Here is a 16401-nt window from a genome sequence, read left to right as displayed (position 1 = left end):
CCCCCCCCCCCCGGTAATGGAACTGTGCCTGGACTTTAAAGAAATGAACAGCCTCTGAGATCTCAGTGGCCATTGTGGGGGTTGTTAAGCAACTGTAACAATATTGCCAGCCTTCAAACCTTGGAGAGGAAATAAATAATAAATAAAGCTGAAGACTGGTGGGTGGGGAGATACAAAAAGATTGGTGAGTGGGAATTACAGAGGGAAGCAGGGAAATGGTAGAGGATATGGGGGCTGTCAAGTGAAGAGAAAGGAAATAGTGCGGGGAAGGAGATAGAAAGGAAAATGAAGTGATCTCCCACAAGTCCTTGTGGGACCCCTACTTATTCTTCCCAAATACTTGATTCCTTTGTAGTGTATTCTCATATCTTTTCCTCTTCCTCTTACTTGTTCAAACAAAAGGGAATCAACATTTGCACTGGCATGTCAACTTGAAGCTAATAGAGCTATCAAGGTTATGTTCGGTCTAGATTCTGTCTGTAAACACTTTTCTGCAGTGAGCTCAAAACGTTTGCAGGTAGGCCAGTGATTAGCTCAATCTCATCAGATCTGAGAAGTTAAGCAGAGTCGTCCTGGGTTCTTACTTGGATGGGAGACCACCAAGAAAGTCCAGTGTTGCTACACAGAGGCAGGCAATGGGAAACTACCCCTGAATGCCTTTTGCCTTGAAAACCCTGTGGGGTTGCCATAAGTCAGCCGTGACTTGACACCACTTTCCACCACCATTATTCCAGAGTTGTCCATGATGCAGACGTCGGAATCAGTCCTCCTCAGCCTCGTCAGTTTAGGCTTTTTTCTCCTGGGGTAGCCACCTACTCCTGTTCCACATTGTCCTTAATGCGCTTGAACAAGAATAGATGCCTAAATTGACCTTTGATGCCTTTCCCACATATCTCTCCCTTATATATAATTGAGTAAGATGCAGCGTAAGACTGAGCGGAGACAAAATGCGCTCCGTCAGCCATTGGGTGCCCAGCTGCCGCTCAAGGCTGCTGCCATGCCATTGGCTGGGAGGCGGGAGGTGAACGCTGCGTGCGAACGGCATGGCGGTGGCACACTCCTCGCCGCAGCCCGATTTTCCTCACCCACCCACTCAGTTGGAGGCCGGCAGCGCTGGCAATTCCTTCTCCCCCCACAACTGACGGGAGAATCTTTTGGAGGCCCCCCTGCCTCCCACCCTTCTTCCTTCTTTCCTTCCTTTCGCCCCCCCACTTCCTTCCTCTCTCTCTCTCTCTCTCTTTCTTTCTCTCTCCTTCCTTCCTTCCTTCCTTCCTTCCTTCCTTCCCCCACCCTAGTATATATATATATATATTGACCTACCTTATCTTGTTTGTCCTGCCTTATCCTGCTATCACCCAGGCTTTGACACTGGCCATTCCGAGAGGCCCCTGCTGCTGCTCTCTGATTGTCACTTCAGGGTTACCAGCTCCTGACCCTTGTGTGAATTCTGGTTCCTGGTGAGGCATGGCCCAGGGATGAAAGAGAATGTCACCTCAATCACATTGTTTTTTCGACACAATATATGTGGGCAGGCATCAGCAGGAGCTGTTTTGGTTCCAGAAAGCCTCTCAAGGACATGTTTTCTGTGAGGATTTAGATCTGCCTTCGTCCTCCAGAATTATCTGAGGTGTACTCACGGTTGTTCTAGACCTGGGAGAGGAAGGGTCTAGAGCTCGCATTACCCAGCAACATCAGCAGAAGGGCATCTGTGGTGGAGAAACAGAGAGCTCCCCCAAATCAGCCAAAAGGAGATAATTATATTGGGAACGCAGGGTAGGGGGAGTAGTACAAATTGCATTTTAAAATGTAAGCTGCTTTGAGGGCCTTATAGTTGAAAATTGGGCTCTTAAATTGAATAAATATTTGAGATGTTACAGCTGTTTCTACTTGTGTAGAATGGACTCTACCACTTCAGACGTGGACTTAGGGATCACATGTTTTAATATTTATGTACATTTTCTTTTTTAAAAAGCAACATTCTGCAAATAGAAAGCTAGTACAAAAGGGAGTGGGTTGGGCTGGTACCCCTTGTGTCGATCCTGATTTCTTTTACTGGCAAGAAGTCTTTTTTTAAAATATTGGGTACAGTCAAAAATGTCATCCCCATCCTGCCCTAAAGTGATGTAGTCCGTTCTGTCATGACTGGAATTTTATTTATTTTTATTTATTTAATTGTATTTATACCCCACCCTCCCCGCGAGGTAACTCAGGTTTCCCCAGTGTGGTGCCTGCTGGACTTTTCAGGAAATATTTGGGGCCTTTGTAAAGCAGGGCTTCTTATTGGCTGCCCCTCATTCTAATGAAAGGGTTTTTCAGAGCTGCAGGAGCAACTACAGTCACTGGAGGATCAGGCAGTTGACTAAGAACCTGGTTTCCCTTAGCTAAGGACCTGGTTTCCATTTCCCCTTCAGTCTTGATGGCACAGCAGAGAGGGAAATTTGTTCTAGTCTTATTAGAGACCAGGGATCTGGGCAGTTGCATGAGTGGAGATGTATGTTCAGGAATAGCAGTCCACCTGCCTCCTTCTCCGGGCTCCGTCCTCCCAGTGGCTGGACCATGCTTCCCAACAGAGCAGAGATAATACTAACCTTGAGGGACCAATGGCCAGATCCTGATTAAAACGAAAGAGGAACATAGTGTATGAAAATGTACAGACTCTGAATAAGACAACTTCATGTATTTAGTGTGGTTTCCCTGCAGTTCTTTTGCAAAGAAAGGAGGGACGTATTGCATTTTGCTCCACCTCCTGTGGCAGCCATTTTGGGTTTGACTCCACCTTCAGTGTCAGCCATTTTGGGTTTGGCTCCGCCTTCTGTGGCATCCATTTTGGGGTGACATTAATCGCCCGCTTTGAAATTCCAGAGGTGCCCACAGGCTCAAAAAGGTTGAGGACTGCTTCATTTGGCTGACGTGGACTGCACTTTCAGGATGCGGATGGGGAATCCAGACTTATTTAGTGCTTGCCCTTTAAATTCCCTCTTAAAATCCCTGCATGTAGTAAACAAGCCCATCATGGAGAGAAGGCTAGTGTAGCCCTTTTCTCAGCTTTCTCTTATCATGAATGCGAAAAACTGGTCTTTCTGTTCCAATAATCAGAGAGTTTAATTTGTGTTTTCGGGGAAAGGTTAAAATCTGAAGCTTGTTTCCAGTTCTGTGCCGATTATTTAGAGCATTCCATTTGAGTTTGTGTTTAGAACTTCCCTGATCTGTTGCTGTATATTTGTCTCCTTTTTTTTTTTTTTAAAAAAAACCTTTTATAACTGTTTAGATTATATGAAATTGATAAACGTTTTAGTTGCGATGTGGAAACATCTCCTTTCCCCTCTCCTTTTTTTTCTTTTTCTAAAAAAACACTGCAGTCATCGATTTCTGTCTAACCAAAATGCGAGTTTGCGATGAAGACACTAACTATCAAAGCCTGCGGCTGTGCTGGACTTCTAAAAACAGCTGTAATCAGAGGAGAGGTAAGGTATCTTCTTTGTTGGTGAGAGTCTTCAGGTATTGGGCTCCCTCCTCCCATGCTGTCTGGTAGTTCTGTTCCCCTACTCGCTCCTTAGGCAAGGCTATGCAATTTTTTTTTTGTATGGTTTCCACATCCTGCTAGGGGATAAGCCCTAGTTCATGCTTGCCAAACTTCAAGTCAAGAGGAATTCCTTATATAAGAACATAAGAAGAGCCCTGCTGGATCAGACCAGTAGTCCAGCTAGTCCAGCATCTTGTCTCGCACAGTGGCCAACCAGTTCCCCTAGAGCTGGGCATAGACACCAAGACCTTCCCCTGATGTTGCCTCCTGTCTCTGGGATTCAAAGGTTTAGTGCCTCTGAATGTGAAGGTTCCCCTCAGTCACCATGGTTAATAGCCACTGATAGACTTATCGTCCATGAATCTATCTAATCCCTTTTTAAAGCAGTCTGTTCCTATGGCCGTCACTACATCCTCTGGCAGCGAATTCCACGTTTTAATCACTCTCTGCGTAAAGGAGTAGTTCCTTTTGTCTGTCCTGAGCCTACTGCCCACCAGTTTCACTGGATACCCTTGAGCGCTAATATTTTGGGAGAGGGAAAAAATTTCTCTTGGTCAACTCTCTTTGTTGTTATTGTTCAGTCGCACAGTCGAGTTCAACTCTTCGCAACTCTATGGACCACATCACACCAGGCCCTCCTGTCCTCCATCATCCTCCGGAGTTTGCTCAACTTCATGTTTGTTGTATCAACAACACTGTCTAACCATCTCATCCTTTGCCGTCCCCATCTTCTTTGACCTTCAGTCTTTCCCAGCATCAGGGTCTTCTCCAGTGAGTGCTCCCTTCTCATTTGGTGGCCAAGCTATTTGAGCTTCAGCTTCAGTATCTGGCCTTCCAGGGAACAGTCAGGGTTGATTTCTTTTAGGATTGACGGATTTGATCTCCTTGCAGTCCATGGGACTCTCAAGAGTCTTCTCCAGCGCCATAATTTGAAAGCATCTATTCTTCAACACTCGGCCTTCCTTATGGTCCAACTTTCGCAGCCATACATTACTACTGGGAATACCCAACTCTCTCTAACCTGTGCATAATTTTATAAACCTCTATCACATCCTCCCTTAGTTGTCTCTCTTCTAGACTGAAAAGCCACAGACTCTTCAGCCTTTCCTCATAGGGAAGGTGCTTGAATCCCCTGATCATCTTGGTTGCCCTCCTCTGCACTTTTTTCCAGCTCTGCAATGTCCTTTCTGAGACCAGGGGTGTTACAATAGTGGCCATTTTTTTTCAACCCCTTTTTCAACCCGCCCACCCAGCGGTTCGAAAGCAATTAGTTGCAAGTAGATAAATGGGTACCCACCCTTAGTAGGGTGGGGGGCACCCTGACTAGTGTGGTGGACAACGGCGGCGGCAGCGGCAACGAAACATCGGCCCGAAGACCAGAGGTCAGAAAGGAGGAGACTTCTGAGCGGCTGCCGGCGAGACGGGCGCATGATGACGTTGGACGCTGGCGTAAAGCGGAGCCTGAAGGACGTTGCTGGAACCAGAGGAAGGCGTGAATCGTGCGACCGAAGGAAAGAACTGCCGCCGGATCAAAATGGAGCCCGCCGGGAACGAAGCGAAGCGCCGAGCCGAGAGCAAGCATGTCAACCCACCACCACAGGGGTGCCGGTAGGAAACCCCACCCCCATAAAACTCTGTGGCCATAGTTAGGGTAATTTGTGTGACTAGCACCATATGTAAGCCGCTCAGAGACCCCCTGAGAAAGGGTTCGAGCGGGATATAAAGTCTAAAGTTAAATAAAATAAAATTAAAAAAAATAATAATCCCTAACATAGAGTTTGCCTTTTTACCTGTTGCAGTGCGCTGGGTTGACACTTTCATTGAGTTATCTAGTATGACCCCCAAGATCGTTTTCCCTCTCGGTCTCAGCAAGTTCATACCCTAGTATCCTAGACTTGAAGTTGGGATGTTGTGTCCCACTGTGCATCATCACCTCACACTTACCAACATTGAACTTCATTTGCCACATTATTGCCCATTCACCCAGTTTGTGGAGGTCCTCTTGGAGCTCTCCACAGCCAGCCTTGGTTTTCACCATCCTGAATAATTTTGTGTCATCCGCAAGCTTGGCCACTGCACTATTCAGCCCTAGTTCCAGACCATTCATGAATAAATAGTCCCATCCCCAATATCGATCCTTGTGGCACCCCACCATTTACTTCCCTCCACTGTGAGAACTGTCCATTGATTCCCACTGTTTGATTCCTGTCATTGAACCAGTTTTTACTCCATAAGAGAACCCGTCCTCTTATCCCTTGACTGCAAAGTTGACTCAGGAGTCATCGGTGAGGTCCCTTGTCAGAAGTCTTTCGAAAGTCCAGGTGTATAATGCCTACCAGAAGCATCGTCCTTCAAGCTGTCTTTACTTTCCCCTCCCAGAAATTTCTCCCACTTTACCAGAGGGGAGGGATACCTTCCATTCCATGGAGAAGAAGAAACCCTCATGGTAAGTTCCATGTTTCATTCTCCATCAGTGATGGAAGGTATCCTGAAGTAGGATGTTGAACGGCTGAGTCATCCTGGGTGAGTGGTTTCTTGCGTGACAGAGGCATTAGAGAAGAAGAGGAGATTGGATTTATACCCTGCCCTTCACTTGGAGTCTCAGAGCGGCTTACAATCTCCTTTCCCCTCCTCTCCCCACAACAGACACCCTGTGAAGTAGGTGGGCCTGAGAGAGCTCTTAGGGGAACTGCTCTTGAGAGAACAGCTCTGAGAGAACTTGTGGCTGACCCAAGGTCACTCCAGCAGCTGCATGTGGAGGGAATCAAACCCGGTTCTCCGCAATTAGAGTCTGTGCTCTTAACCACTACACCAGACTGGCTCTCTGGGGAAGCACCTTCTGGAGGGCTCTTCTGCCAATTCCTGCATCTCCATACCTGCAGGTGTTCAACTCATAGTGTCTGACAAAGGTGGACACTGATCTCCGGGTCCCTGCTCTGCGGATTTCTGCCGTTGGAGCACAGGTAGAGAAGGCCACTGAGGTGGCTGCTGCCCTAGGAACATTCTTTCAGAGAATTTCTTGCAACTAAGTTATGATACATCGGTGAATATTAATGAAATTTTTGATACCTACTTGTTGAAATGACAGACCAAGAGTCGCTGCTTTCATCCACTTTCGGAAGAAGAATAGTATCAAAACGATAGAACATTCCGGAGACCATCGTCACACCATTTTCAACTGCCTTGGGCATTTATATGATTTTTTGTACACATTTTTGTATAAATATTGTGATTGTTATTGAAATATTTTCTAGCGCAGTTACCTCACAGTTTCTTCTTTTTGTGGTCTGTTCTGTGACTGTGGCCATCATTTTTGAGCCTCTTAACCACTACACCAAACTGGCTCTCTGGAGCGTTGAGAGCAGGTACGTGTTGAACCTCGTATCCTGAGAAGATACATGCCTCAATCCAGTGTTTCCCAACCTATGGGTTGGGACTCGGGACCCAGAGGTGGACTGCACAGCCTCCAAGAGTGGGTCACTGGCCAGCCCTCCTTAATGGCCGCCTCTGCCCTTTCCATTGTTCTCTTTTGGGGTTTTTTGGAAACAAAGATCTGACCCTGGAAAAAGCATCTTCCCCTTGATACATTAGTTGGTATTTTTTGCTTCACTTCATGTATATGTTGATCAAGTAAAATGAGTCCTGGTGGTTACTGGAGTGAGTTTCTGAGAATCTTAGGGGGGAGGGTTAAAGGAAGTAATGGAGACGGAGACGGTGGTCAGAGGCCAGAATGTAACCTCATAGACTCACAGAGTTGGAAGGGGTCAGACAGGCCATCTAGTCCAACCCTCTGTTTAATGCAGGATCAGCCTAGAGCATCCCTGACAAGGGTTTGTCCAGCCGCTGCCTAAAGACTGCCAGTGAAAGGGAGCTCACCACCTCCCTAGGCAGCTGATTGCACAACTCTTACTGTAAAAAAGTTTCCCCTAATATTCAGCCGGCTCCTTCTTGCCCTTAATTTAAACCCATTATTGTGAGTCCTCTCCTCTGCTGCCCACAGGAACAGTGTTGGGTGATAGTGAGATATTGAAAAAATGGTATTTAGCAGAGATAAGATAGTCCAGCAAAGTAAAATAATTCAGACTCAAAATCCATGTGATTAAAATATAAAGTTTTTACTAAATTCTAGCATGGGAAGGGTAACTGGGATGAAAATAACAACAGAGCAAAATCTACTACATCCTTACTCTACAAAGACAAAACTAGAAGAGAGAGAGTATGGCTACTCTTCTTGTTCTTCAGAACACCAAAACAAAGACACCAAAACAAAGACGGGAAGAGAAGCCATAAAATGGTAATATACCTTGACACTTTAGTCCCAATCAAATTCCTAGATCAGGGAGAAAATTCCCGGGCATCCTACAGCTAAAGAACATTGGTTACATGAGAAACATGTGACTTCCTGTGAGTAACATAAACAAACATTTAACCCCAGATATAGTGAGTGTTTTCAACTTGTAATAACCAACAAACAGCTCCCTGCCCTCCTCTAAGTGACAGCCTTTCAAATACTTCAAGAGAGCAGTTATGTCCCCCTTCAACCTCCCTTTCTCCAGACTGAACATTCCCAAGTCCCTCAGCCTTTCCTCATAGGGCTTGGTCTCCAGGCCCCTGATCATCCTCATCGCTCTCCTCTGCCCCCGCTCCTTTCTGTCCACATCGTTTTTGAAGTGAGGCCTCCAGAACTGCACACAATACTCCCAGTGCGCCCTAACCAATGCAGTGTACAGTGGGACTATGACATCTTGCGATTTGAATGTTATGCCTCTGTTGACACACCCCAAGATCGCATTAGCCTCTTTTGTTGCTGCATCACACTGGCTGCTCATATTTAACTTGCAGTCAGTCTATACCCCAAGATCTTGTTTACATACACACTGCTACCCAGAAGTGTATCCCCCATCCAGCAGGCGTGTTCCTCATTTTTACTCTTCCATTTGCAAAGGCTGTATGCATCCAAATGCCACTTGCTTGACGTTCAGAGTGGAGGCAGCGGCACAGTTTGGGTGGCGTTTGTTGGTTTCTCGGAAGTATCTGGTTGGCCACTGTAGAAAATGGAATGCTGAACTAGATGGGTGCCCAGGTGATAGTTCACCTAGGGCACTTAAAAACCTTGGGCCAGCCTTGGATGTGTCACCAAACCAAGCAAATTTAGACTTGTGGGTCACCATACCGAAAAAGGTTGTGAACCGCAGCTTAATCCATCTGGTGACAGTGGTCTGGGATGCTTTATTACCAATAGAAGAGGGGTTGAAGGAAAACAAACAGTGAGCCCATGGTCCTGAGGGACTCTGCGTGCTTTTATGTAAGTCTTTAGCAGGGGTCATTTCTAGAAAAAGAGGTGCAGGAGCTCATGAGCATAACTCATTAGCATAAGTTATTTGCATATGCCACACCCCCTGACATCACCGGAAGTGTGTCAGAAGGCAACACCCACCGCTCAGGCTCCACTGGACTGTTTTGGATTCCTAGCTATTGGGAGGGACAGGGACGTGCAGATCTGTCCTCCCAGAGGAGGGAGAGCTTGTACCTGAATAGAACTTGGTCTTAAAGGTGTCACTGGACTGTTTGGGGGGGAGGGGGGGCTCTGCAACTTACCTGGCTGATTCTTACTCTGACTTAGGACTGCTGGGAGCAGGGGGTGGGGCTTGTTGCATGTGCCTGCCCCCTGGGCTCTTTACTGCCGGAGCTCGGCTCCTGCAGGAAATGACCCCGGAGGGGTCTGTCCTGAGGATTACTGAGCCTTTCTGGAAGGAGCACAGTTCTTTCCTTACCAAAAGGGCTCCTGTTGGTGATGCATTGTGTGTCCCAATGGGAAGAGGCTAGTTTCCAAAAAAATAAATAAATGCGAATTTAAGTACTATGTCTTGTTGAAGTGCTTCTAGCTCTTTTCCTCCGGTTGTTGAATGACTTCTACAAGACAGTGGAGCCAGATTTGAGCCAGATGGTTTGTCTTTGTAAAAAATAGCTTCTTATATCCATATGCCCACAATGTTTCTGACAGTTCTGTCCCCTGTGCCTGCTAACCGCATGACGTTATTTATCGGGAGGCCTCTAACTTGGCTGAGAAATAGAATTGAAACTCTCCCTTGACAGATACCTGCCTGTAATATTATTTCACTAGTTGGTTTCTAAAATTCCTGCTTCTCCTTTTAATGCTGTTTTAATAGTAATATTTTTCTTTATGAGCGGCCTCAAGCAGTTCTCTAGAGAGGCAGAATATGAATTTCCTCAACAATAGTAATAAATAGTTCTGGTTACGCCACTCTTTTAAAAATGGATCTCTTTATAGAGCTGAAACACCTTCTGTATGAGGGAAAATGGAAAAATATGGGGCTTTTCAGTTTAGAAAACAGATCCTGAAGGGGGAGGGATTGATTCATTATTTATTTAAAAGATTTCTATGCTGCCTTTTCACCCAAATAAGGTCTCCCAGGTGGCAAACATCAAATATTAAAATAAAATAATGTATATATACAGTAATTCAGTAAAGCGTAAGGGTAAAGGTTCCCTTGCTCGAAAGCCAGTCGAATCCGACTCTAGGGTTGCGGTGCTCATCTCCGTTTCAAAGCTGAAGAGCCAGCGCTGTCCGAAGACATTTCCGTGGTCATGTGGCCGGCATGACTGAACACCAAGGCGCACAGAACGCTGTTACCTTCCCACTGAAGTGGTGACTATTTATCTACTTGCAATTTCTTGCTTTCGAACTGCTAGGTTGGCAGGAGCAAAGCATATAATCACACCTAATACCAAAAACCAAGGAGGAGGCCAATAAAGGTTACTGTGGATGTGCCAAATAGAACAAAAAAACCCTTTCACCTATTGGTGGAAGACAACATTCGAGGGAGATACACCAGTTTGGTGTAGTGGTTAAGTGCGTGGACTCTAATCTGGGAGAACTGGGTTTGATTCCCCACTCCTCCACTTGCAGCTGCTGGATGACCTTAGGCAAGCCATAGTCCTGTCAGAGTTGTTCTTGAAAAAGAGCAGTTTCTGTTATAGGGTGTCTGTTGTGGGGAGGGGAAGGGAAAGGAGTTTGTAAGCTGCTCTGAGACTCTGAGTGAAGGGCGGGGTATAAATCCAATCTCCTCCTCTTCCTCTTTTTCCTCTCCTTCCTCCTCCCCCGGGAAGGAGTTTTGAAGTTTGAACAGTACAGCTGAGAAGGCCCTCTCCCAGGATACCACCTATCTAGCTTCATATGGCAGGGGCACCTGAAACAGGACCTCCAAAGGTGACCATGGTACATAGGCAGGTTCATATGGGAGATGGTAGGAGGAAGAGCAGAGGGCAAGTACAAGTAACCCCAGAAAGAGTGAAGCGGCTGGGCCAAAGCCGAAAGGACCCTCAGTTGTGGATGTGTCTGATGGTGAAAGGAAAGTCCGATGCTGCAAAGAACAATACTACATAGGAACCTGGAATGTAAGATCTATGAATCAAGGTAAGCTTGACGTGGTCAAAAATGAGATGGCAAGACTGAACATCGATATCCTAGGAATCAGTGAACTAAAGTGGACAGGAATGGGCGAATTTAACTCAGAAGACCATTATATCTACTACTGTGGCCAGGAATCTCGTAGAAAAAATGGTGTGGCCTTTATAGTCAACAAGAGAGTGCAAAAGGCAGTACTGGGATACAATCTCAAAAATGACAGAATGATTTCTGTCCGATTCCAAGGCAAACCATTCAACATCACAGTAATTCAAGTGTATGCCCCAACCACTGATGCAGAAGAGGCTGAAGTGGACCGGTTCTATGAAGACCTACAACACCTCCTAGAACTAACACCAAAAAATGATGTCCTCATCATCATAGGGGACTGGAATGCTAAAGTAGGAAGTGAAAAGGTAACTGGAATAACAGACAAGTTTGGCCTTGGAAAGCAAAATGAAGCAGGGCAAAGGTTAACAGAGTTTTGTCAAGAGAACACACTGGTCATAGCGAACACCCTTTTCCAACAACCTAAGAGGCGACTCTACACATGGACATCACCAGATGGGCAACACCGAAATCAGATTGACTATATAATTTGCAGTCAAAGATGGAGAAGCTCTATCCAGTCAGTAAAAACAAGACCTGGAGCTGACTGTGGTTCAGATCATGAGCTACTCATTGCAAAATTCAGACTTAAACTGAAGAAAATCGGGAAAACCATGAGGCCATTCAGGTTTGACCTAGATCACATCCCTGATGAATATACAGTAGAGGTGAAGAATAGATTCAAGGGTCTGGATTTGATAGATAGAGTGCCTGAAGAACTATGGACGGAGGTTCGTGACATTGTACAGGAGGCAGCAATCACCACCATCCCAAAGAAAAAGAAATGTAAGAAAGCAAAGTGGCTTTCTGATGAGGCTTTACAAATAGCAGAGGAAAGAAGGAAAGCGAAAGGCAAAGGCGAAAAGGAAAGATTTACCCAACTGAACGCAGATTTCCAGAGAACAGCAAGGAGAGATAAGGAGGCCTTCCTGAATGAACAGTGCAAAGTAATAGAAGAAAACAATAGAATGGGAAGGACTAGAGATCTCTTCAAGAAAATTGGAGAAATCAAGGGAGCGTTCCATGCAAAGCTGGCCATGATAAAGGACAAAAACGGTAGGGACCTAACAGAAGCAGAAGAGATTAGGAAAAGATGGCAAGAATACACAGAAGAACTATACAAGAAAGACCTCGATGTCCTTGACAACCACGACGGTATAATCACTGACCTCGAGCCAGACATCCTGGAATGTGAAGTTAAATGGGCCTTAGAAAGCATTACTAACAACAAAGCTAGTGGAGGTGATGGTATCCCAGCTGAGCTATTCAAAGTCTTAGAAGAGGATGCTGTTAAAGTTCTGCACTCCATTTGCCAGCAAATTTGGAAAACGCAACAGTGGCCACAGGATTGGAAAAGATCAGTATACATTCCAATCCCAAAGAAGGGCAATGCCAAGGAATGTTCAAACTATCGCACAATTGCACTCATATCACACGCTAGCAAGGTCATGCTCAAGATCCTACAAGCTAGGCTTCAACAGTACGTGGATAGAGAACTACCAGAAGTACAAGCTGGGTTTCGAAGAGGTAGAGGAACGAGAGATCATATTGCCAACATTCGCTGGATTATGGAGAAAGTGACACTGTCTAACCATCTCATCCTTTGCCGTCCCCGTCTTCTTTGACCTTCAATCTTTCCCAGCATCAGGGTTTTCTCCAGTGAGTGCAAACATGTCTTTCAAATGCCGGGAAAGATGCCTGGCTTTAAAGTTTGATGCGAACGTATCAAGCAAGCTAGTACTGTGAAAGGGTCATTATGGCTCCTGATTCTGCCACTTTCTCCAGATACTTGGTGACATATCTCTGCAGGTCTGCTATTGGTTCACTGACTTCAGCCTTTGAGAAGTTCCTGGTGGTGATGCACTGTGCTAAAACTGATGCTGCTTTTGGAAGAGCAGTTCTTCAGAGCCTGTTTCTTCAAGACGACCTGCAGATAACATCAGGTACATGGCTCCCTAGTCATCAAATCACCGCAGACTGTGACTGCAGCCATGAAATTAAAAGACGCCTGCTCCTTGGGAGGAAAGCGATGGCGAACCTAAACAGCATGATAAAAAGTAGAGACATCACCCTGCCAACAAAAGTCCGCATGGTCAAAGCAATGGTATTCCCAGTAGTCATGTATGGCTGTGAGAGTTGGACTATAAGGAAGGCCGAGCGCCGAAGAATAGATTCTTTTGAACTATGGTGCTGGAGGAGACTCTTGAGAGTCCCTTGGACTGCAAGAAGAACAAATCAGTCAATCCTCAAAGAAATCAACCCTGACTGTTCCCTGGAAGGCCAGATAATGAAACTGAAGCTCAAATACTTTGGCCACCAAATGAGAAGGGAGCACTCACTGGAAAAGACCCTGATGCTGGGAAAGATTGAAGGTCAAAGAAGACGGGGACGGCAAAGGATGAGATGGTTAGACAGTGTCAGCGATGCAACGAACATGAAATTGAGCCAACTTCGGAGGACGGCGGAAGACAGGAGAGCCTGGCGGGAGATTGTCCATGGGGTCGCGAAGAGTCGGACTCGACTGTGCGACTGAACAACAACAACAGGAGAAGGGATGGGACAGAGGTTTATGAAATTTGTGCATGGTATGTGACTCCAAAAGTATTTGAATTTTGGGGACACCCAATGAAATTGGTGGGTAGTAGGTTATGGACAAACAAAACGAAAATAATAATTAATGCATCACATAACTTGCAGATTTTGTGGCCCCAGAATGTGGCGATGGCGTTAAAAGAGGTTAGACCTATTTTTGTAGGATGGGATGGCTATGAGTAACAGTGATGAAATGGAGCCTCCATATTCACAGGCAGTATCTCTTCTTGTCAGTTGATGGTAGGGAAAAGGCTTTGGCTTCTTCCTTGCTGTGCATCTTCCAGTACCTCTGGTTGGATGCTGTTTGAAATAGAATGCTGAGCTTGATGGATCATTGGTCTGATCCGGCAAAGGTAGTGGGTTTTTTTTTTAATATGTTTTATTTAGGTGCCTTCAGACTATTCTTGGATTTAACTGAGCATATCATTTTAATCAGGGGTCATTTCGTAAAAAAAGAGCTAGGGGAACTCATTAGCATAACTCATTAGCATATGCCACACACCCTGACATCACCGGAAGTGTGTCATAAGGCCACACCCCCTGACATCACCGGAAGTGTGTCATAAGGCCACACCCCCCAATGAGGGCCGGAAGCGGGGCGGCCGGAAGCAGGGGGCGGGGCTTCGTCATGTGCCCCGCCCCCCGTACCTCACCCAGGGGAACTGCGTTCCCTCGCGTTCCCCCCCCCCGAAATGACCTCTGATTTTAATTGTACATCGGAAAATCTCTCTGAGATCTTTTTTCCGACAAGCAAAAGGTAAAAATGCCAGTTTAAGCGATAAAAGCAATCTACAAATTGCACATTCTGCTTCTGTTCCTCAAAGGTCGTGCCGGTCGTGTTTCAAAAGGATACTGCTACAGGCTAGTATACAAAGACTTCTGGGCAGACTGCATACCCGATAGCTCTGTTCCTGAGATGTTGGTAAATGTCACCTGTAGTGTTTGTGTATTTGAGACTGGACATGTAGTTTTTGCATGAGGTGGTATAATACAACCATTGTTGTTCATGATAAGGATGCTCAACCCCCCCCCCCCCCCGGTATCCCACTATCAATCCTGGTCAACCAGGTATTGGAGGTTTTGGTCATGCTTCAAAAGCCTATAAAAGCTCTTTGTCCATAGACAATGATGAAATGAAAAAAAAGAGTGTACACTGTAGGCATTGCTCCATATTTTTAATGGGGTAGTAACACCTGACTTGGATAACCCTGGCTAGTCAAATCTCGGAAGCTAAGCAAGGATATCCCTGATTAGTATTTGAATGGGAGACCACCATGGAAGTAGGGTTGCCAGCCCCCTAGTGGGAGCAGGGGAACGTGAGCTTTCACAGGCTCTTGCCCGTCGCTGGCCAGTGGGGGGAAATCCTGCCCCCAAATGACCTTTTCGGGCCTACTTCAGGTTTTGGGCCAACCTCCGTTTCAGGCCTACTTCTGATTTGGGAGACACACACACACACACACTCCCTAGTTTTTGGGCAAAACTCTATGGTTTGAAGCCAACTTTACCATAGAATTTTGCCCAAAAACCAGACTGTCACCCCTGACTGGAAATAGGTCCGTAAATGCCCAACATCACTTCTGGTCTCCTGGAAGGAGGTTGGGAGACCGCGGTGGCCAAGTAAGTCAACCTGGCAACCCTACATGATGAAAATTCAGGATTGCTACACAGAGGCAAGCAATTCACTTCTGCTCAGAATTTCTTACCTTGAAAAGATGAATGACAAGAAGGAAAAGATTCAACCATTTTCTCTCTTCTGCTCCCAGTTCCAGCCTTTAATGGTTTTTATTGAAAGAGAGAAATCAGTTGTTGAACTAATATTGATGCACATTTCCGGTATTGTATACTTTGGTGTAAACAGCATGTAGACAGTTCCCACCAGCTGCTTGACTGTTGTCAGTCTCTTAATTAGGGATGGGCATGAACCAGATCATGAACTAAAATTCATCATGAATTTTGGCTGGTTTGTGGTTCGCAAAGCAATGTTCGTGAACTGAAAAGCCGCCATGAATGTCCATGAATTTTATGCAGTTTGTGAAGAGCAGAAAGCAGTAGTTTAAATGGCTCTGAGAAATTTAAACCCCTGCTTTCTGCTCTTCAGAAAAAAACAGCTGAGTGGCAGGGAGCAGCAAGTAAGGGTTTAAATGGCTCTGAGCCATTTAAGCTGCTTTCTGCTCCCCGATGCTCACCTGTTCAGTTTAAATGGCTCAGAGCCATTTAAACCACTGTTTTCTACTACCCACAAAAAGCACCATGGATATCGGTTCATGGTTTGGCTCATGGTTCAACCACGAACTGCACCAAACTGCAGAAATGTGGATCATGCCCATCCCTACTCTTAATAAAAGCCTGGTGAGGGTGTGTTGTATTTTTTTTTTAATGGGAGTTTGTCCACTGGTTGCCATTTTGTTTCATCCTTTCAGCGCTGCCCATTGGAGAATACTGTGCTAAAGGTAAAGCTACTTGACATGGGAGAGCCCAGAGCTTTGCTGGCGACAGCCCTGTCTCCACCCAGTATCAGTGATATTGAACGCACCATTCTACTGCTCAAAGAGGTAGGTGCTTCTCCCTGCATTTTATTTTATTTCACACCTTTGGGTGATGCCTTTCTGCCCAAATAGGGTCTCTAAGGCAGCAGGCTGTGAACAGCAAGGCAGTAAAACACTTAATATATATATAGAATAATCAATGATACCAATAAAAACATACAAACAGAATGCAAGGAGAGAGAAGGGAAGAAGGTTTTTATACT

At 45.7% G+C, this 16401-nt stretch overlaps 1 protein-coding gene across 1 annotated transcript in view; it reads left to right on the top strand.

The window, feature by feature from the left end:
* The window catches only part of TDRD9 (tudor domain containing 9), a 172677-nt gene that overhangs the window by 105215 nt on the left and 51061 nt on the right, over positions 1-16401 (top strand). The window contains 3 exon segments of the mRNA XM_015417791.1: positions 3360-3464; positions 14477-14574; positions 16073-16204. Coding sequence (XP_015273277.1) covers positions 3360-3464; positions 14477-14574; positions 16073-16204 — 335 coding nt within the window.

The sequence above is a fragment of the Gekko japonicus genome, unplaced genomic scaffold (genome assembly GCF_001447785.1).
Source record: "Gekko japonicus isolate JY-2015 unplaced genomic scaffold, Gekko_japonicus_V1.1 scaffold270, whole genome shotgun sequence".
NCBI lineage: Eukaryota > Metazoa > Chordata > Lepidosauria > Squamata > Gekkonidae > Gekko > Gekko japonicus.
This window is presented reverse-complemented; position numbering and strand designations above follow the sequence as displayed.